Source organism: Rhineura floridana, chromosome 9 (assembly GCF_030035675.1).
Source record: "Rhineura floridana isolate rRhiFlo1 chromosome 9, rRhiFlo1.hap2, whole genome shotgun sequence".
NCBI classification, from domain to species: domain Eukaryota; kingdom Metazoa; phylum Chordata; class Lepidosauria; order Squamata; family Rhineuridae; genus Rhineura; species Rhineura floridana.
Window position 1 is genome coordinate 4,069,290 of NC_084488.1, and position 6,087 is coordinate 4,075,376.

At 39.3% G+C, this 6,087-nt stretch overlaps 1 protein-coding gene across 2 annotated transcripts in view; it reads left to right on the forward strand.

The window, feature by feature from the left end:
* STX18 (syntaxin 18) overlaps positions 1-6,074 on the forward strand; it is a 101,792-nt gene extending 95,718 nt beyond the window's left edge. For both annotated transcript variants that reach the window (XM_061582864.1, XM_061582865.1), the window contains exons 9-12: positions 139-197; positions 711-780; positions 1,936-2,016; positions 5,272-6,074. In XM_061582864.1, coding sequence (XP_061438848.1) covers positions 139-197; positions 711-780; positions 1,936-2,016; positions 5,272-5,367 — 306 coding nt within the window. In that variant the 3' untranslated portion in view covers positions 5,368-6,074. The remainder of the gene's footprint in view (positions 1-138; positions 198-710; positions 781-1,935; positions 2,017-5,271) is intronic.
* The last annotated feature ends 13 nt before the right edge of the window (positions 6,075-6,087 follow it).

Sequence of the window (6,087 nt, forward strand, 5' to 3'; positions counted from 1 at the left end):
TAAAATGAGAATCCTCTAAGCTCCATGAAGGAAAAGTGGGATTAAAAAATGTGATAAATGTTGGGTGACTAAAAATGAAAGAATCGAAATGTAAATTGCTTAAAATATTTGAGCCTCCTGTTATCTTTCTCCTCCCAGTTTGAACAAGAAAACCAGCGCCTTGTTGGTGAAATGAACAGCCTATTTGATGAAGTGAGGTACAGTTCCCTCCCTCCCATTTGCCTGACCTGCATATGTTGTTATGATCTAGGCACCCTCTGCTTGAGGCCCATACAAAGTGGTGCCTAATCCACTTGCTTTATGTAGAAATCATCTCAAAAGTTTGTTTTCATAAATGTGTGGTTAGATAAGTGGAGTTAAAAAATCCCTGTGATTTAATTAGCTTTTGCACAATTTGAAGCACTCTTATGTTTGCTAGTTTATTGCTAAAGACAACAATACACTTTTGTCGCTAACACTGCTTTATACCAAATCAGAAATTGGTCATCTTGCCCACTTTTTACTGCATAGGGATACTTTTTTCCCTCTTCGAAATTACTGTAGAAGCCATGAACTGGCGATGTGCTGAGTTAAAATAGTTTTTTGGTTATCTACTTTGCTTGGCTTGCAATTCTTCATTCTCTTAAGTCATGTTCCTTGTTATATTTACTTCAGTCTATAAGAAATAACTTTTTTGTACTTATATGACCTTCTTTGGCTTTTTTAAATAGACAAATTGAAGGAAAAGTGGTTGAAATATCTAGACTTCAAGAGATATTTACAGAAAAAGTCTTACAGCAGGTAAACACCACAGAGAAGTGGTTGGTTGGCCCGTTTATGCTAATCCTTTCCCACTGTCTAGGTAAAAATGTCACAGGACAGAGGCAAAATGGGTGATTGAGCACAAAGAGGCACACAGGTAAAGTGTAAGTGGAATAGAATGTAAATTCTGTAAGGACTATATGGCAACTAAGGGGGCTTTTGTGATCCAAATGGCCTTCAGGGATATCCCTTGGACAAGGGCATTGGGGGAGGGGATGGATCCTGCAGCATTATTTGTAATAGCCACCATTTTTTCAGTGTGATGCCTCTAAAAATGCTGTGCCCCAGTGCACTGTGGGGGAATCAAAATGATTGCAGGAAGGCACTGGGAAGCAAAAGGGAAAAAAGAAGCCACTCTGCCACCATTGCTAATAGGGACCTCCCAAAATAAACCTTGTAGAAAATGTCATGTACCCCAAAGAATATTGTAAATTGACCAAAAAAAACCCCACCATTTGATCTGAAAGGTCTGATAACTTTTCAGTGCAGTTTAAATGGAAAAAAGGGTCATTTTCAAAGCTTTAATGCCATGTATTCGTTTCTAGTAAGGCTAATATTTATTAGAAGAATTGAATGCCCCCTTAAGACTATTCCCTTGTATAACATTCTTGCATTTCCCAAGCATATGTGTTGATACTGAAGTATCTTTCAAGAGGCTGTTGAGTTTCATAGACGGCATCTTGTCCATATCCTTCTGGTATCTTTTTTTTTTCCTTTAATGAAACAGAAGATTTGTGAAAACTGGTTGTGAAGACTGGTTGTTAGGACTTAGTATGACTGGTGCCAAAAAGGAGCAGCCCTGTTTAACCTCCAGGGATACTTAACTGGTTATAGTTTCCATGCAACTATTTCCCTTTGTTGGCTACCACTTGAAGAAGTGGAGAAAGACTTAACACAGTTACATCGTTTCTGCTGGTACCAAGGGAGAGAGGATAAGGTGGTGTGAAGATGCTGCTTATAGTGGTAGCTATGTGTGTGCCTTTACACCTAGTGCAGACCTCAGTGGCTTAGGGTGAGCAGAAACTGACATCAGCCCACTTTCTTTCATAGCTTTTGGTCCTTTACTTTCATCCCATATACTATAGTTTGATTATTGGCTATTTTTCACCCTACATCTTTTAACTCATTTCTTAGGAAGCTGAAATTGACAATATCCATCACTTAGTTGTGGGTGCAACAGAGAACATCAAGGAGGGAAATGAAGATATAAGAGAGGTAATATGTCATGATTTTCCCCTTTTTTGCTTTGTATCAAACACATCTTGACTAAAGCACCGTAGCAGTGTGCCTATAACATATTTTGAGAGAACACTGACATCTCTGCTAGTGAAATATTGTAGACCCTGTCTTGATCTATTGAGATTTGTAAATGATGGGCTTTGCTTTGTAGTAAGAGATGATTATGGTCCTCTCTTCATAAAGCCACTTTTAAACATGTTCTTAAGGTAAACAAATCTCAACCCTGGGCAAAAAATGTCATGGTCTCTGGGGAATTGCTTTCTCTGCAACAATGGGGAAATAGAACATCTCATATTTACACGAACACTTGAGTTGTTTACGGTTTCAGCAATTTGTACTTGAAATAAGGCAAGTTAAATTGTAATAATCTGAGCATGCTTACTTTTTACTATTAATGTTTTGCAGCTTCTGTTGGTTTTATGCACAATGTTTCAACAAAGCCAGACAATCTTTTGTCAAATAGAAATGTTTCTAGCCCAATTGTTTTGTGTGTAAAATAGGAAGCTCGGGGTAAAGATAGGCATAACTGCTCAACAGTGATCAGAGAAGGTTCTTCAACTGTGGGTATGACCCAAGATTTGTAATTTCTTCAACTCAAACAGTGGCTTGATCTTGCTGACGCTCATCCTTTAGGGTGTCTGGCCACCTTTTAAAAATAGTATACTTAAAACGTAAGAACATAAGCCCTGCTGGATCAGGCCAGAGGCCCATCAGGTCCAGCACTCTTCTCACAGTAGCCTTCCAGATGCCTATGGGAAGCCTACAAGCTGGACATAAGTGCAACAGCACTCTCCCCACATGTGTTCCCCAGCAACTGGTGTTCAGAAGCGTACTGCCGGCCATCATGATTAGTAGCCATTGAAGCATTTTAAAGCAACAAAAAGAATAGGTGAAGGAAAGCAATGGCTCGAGTGCAAGCCCCACCCCCTATTGAACTGTAGTCAGTGCTCTATTATGTTTGGGCAGATGTGGAAATGTGTGGTAATTAAGGGTTCTGAGGCAGCTATGGGTCAAGGGAAATTGTGGTAACTGTGCCACTGAGTGATTCCTGTATTCTCAAGTGACTGCAACAAAAAAAAGGCATTGGATGATCAAAAGCAATTTGGGCTAGAGGTAGAGAGATACAGGTTTAGGGAAGTGATCACTTTAAATCCCTTCCTTTATGGTAACTCTGCCTGGTCTGATCAAGCAAGCACTCTGCCTTAGTTCTTGTAGTGCTGTGAAAGGTTTGTGGGTTAAACCCCCTCTTCACAGCACTACTGAAAGAAAATAAGAAGAGTCATGTAATTATGCAACATTTTAACATCTCCCTACCCTGTACTAACTGGGTTGGCTGGGGCTGCAGCAGATTATAACTTCACATCCAGCTGCCAAGTCAAACCCTGCAAACTCATCCTTTCCCAATTTAAACCCAGCACTTTAGAGCAGATATAATGGAGACTTCAGTGCCACACCTTTCTGAAAGGATGGTTGTGCTTCCCCACACCTCTGTTGATAGGTGGAAGGGAGAAAGGTGTGGCACAGCACTAGAGAGGAGGGGAATCAATGTGCAGAGACATTTGTACAACCCTGTCGCTCCCATCTTAGTGACATGCTCTTGGAAGAAAATGCTTAGTGGGAAGCCAAACAATTTTCACATAAAGCAAAATTTGCACTTTTGAAAATTATTCACCAGATAACGTCCAAGCATTCAGTGTACCTCATGGGATTACAATTCAGGCAACATGTATTGTTCTTCCTACTCCCATCTCACTGCTTTTCTTCCAGTATGTGTCTTTAAAAAGGCATTTCTATGTTTAATCAACTTGCAGTGCTTGGAGGTAGAGGGCACTGTTGCACCCTCACCTCTTGCTAACTCACTTTACTTGTTGTGCAGAGGGGGGCATGGGTTTTAATACTTCTTTCCATCACCCAGTATAGCAATGCTGTGTTTGGGATTCCTTCCCTCAGTTTTGTTGCTATTATGGCTCAAGTAAATAGACAAGCTTCAACTCACCCTCTGATACTTTGTCTTTTTAAAGTTCACAGCTATGGGCTGAGCCCCTGTAGCCTGCTAATATAACACCCTTTCAGGTATTTGCTGCCACCACAGATACCATGTATCTGAATCAACCTTTGGTGTAGTCAAAGAATGAGGCACGTGTGTGAAATACAACATTTGTTTAAGAACATCTGGATTTTTTAAGTGAGCAAGATTACTTTGTGTTCATAAGCATATGGTTTCAAAACAGGTTTTTCGTTCCTTCACTTAAGTTACTATGTATTCTATAACTGGTTAAGATCCTGCCTGACCACCCAACTAAAATATACCTACTCTAACTCCACCCTTCCACCATCTAAATCCATAATAATAAGCCAACGTTGACCTTACACTTTCTACTCCTAAACAAGCTCAAGCAATCCAACACTAACTCTCCCCTAACTGCCAAAAGTCACACACTCAAATATAAACCTCTCACTGTCACTCAGCCAATAACTATTTCTGAACAAAAGCATCATTTAAAACATGTATATGTTGAATAGTTTTAAGTTCAATAAATGTCTGTCTTATACCCATGACTTTTTCTAGTACCACCCCCCGTGTTTTTCCTCGCTTTGTCTTCTTAAACATTTTAAAAAATAATTGCAACTCTGCTTAGAGAATACTTTCAGTGATGGCATAGGTACTAGCCGATAGGCACCCTCCACAGCTGACTTTTTCTCAATTCAAACTGACCATGCTGAAAATACACAGAACTCTTCCTCCAGCCCCAGCCCAAATTCATCTTTGGTCAGAAAAGGATATATTTTGTATTGAAAATGGTGAGGGCATTTTCAAACCACCCCACGGTTATTAAAATGTTATTTCTTATTTTACCCTCCTATTTCTTGGTCACCTATTTTCTTTAAAATGTGGTGATTATGCCAAGGCAACTCAAACAGTATCACCCAGTGTGTTCTATTCTTAAAAGATGTCAGTCAAGTGGTGCTGTTGCACTCTTGCTTTCAGGCTTCCCATAGACATCCGGTTGGCCACTGTGAGAATACAATGTTGGACTAGATAGGCCGTCAGCCTGATCCATCAGGCTTTCATATTCATGTGTAACTAAAGATTTGAAGACCTCACTTTAACAACTCCTGCTAAATACAAGGCTCTGGGCCCAAACTGAAACAGATACTGCCTATGCCTGTATTAGATATTGTGACATCTAACCTTTTTTAAAGGAAATAATTAGGGTTTTTTTTCTATAGGCAATCAAGAATAATGCTGGATTTCGTGTGTGGATCCTCTTCTTCCTTGTGATGTGCTCCTTTTCTTTGTTATTCTTGGACTGGTATGGTAGCTAACCCCAGCCTATTAGTTGTTGGTGTAGCATTGACTGAAATCTGCTAAAGTCACCCTGGACTGTTATTGGCTGAAGATGTTTTCTTTACGAAGCAAGATGCATTGTATTTTATGCATCATTGTGGTGGCAATATCTTGACCAGATGAATATCTAGACATTCTGCAACAGGAAGTATTGGCCCATTATGAAGCTAGCTTTGGTGAAAAGTTCACCAAGGGAACTGTTGTGGTTCATCAACAAATGTAGCTTTTTAGCTATTTAATATTTGTTTTAATCTCATGGTCTCATCCGAAATAAAAATTATTTTGTACATGCGGATTACTGGTAGAAGCTCTGTAGTAACCAAGGAACTCACCGAAGTTCACAGCAAGTCGTAGAATCTCAGCAGTCAACACCATGCAAAGTTTAGTTGTGACAAGTTGAAAAAAATGCTTAAACTGGTGGCCTAAATAAACCCAATTCAAGAGATGCAGAGTAAATTCCAGATTGTATTTAAAAGGAAAGATTTGACTGTTTAGAGATGCTTTGCCTTTCTTTCTTACAAAAATGCACCACCACAGAGAACCAATAATCCAAATTCTTCAATCATAGCCATTTAAAACAATCATCATTGGAAAACTAGAGGGGTTTATGTTATCATAAGTGGAGTGACTAGAATCCTTCATTTTTTAAATGATCTTAAATGCAATATATATCTACGTCAACATACTGAGTTTGAGAC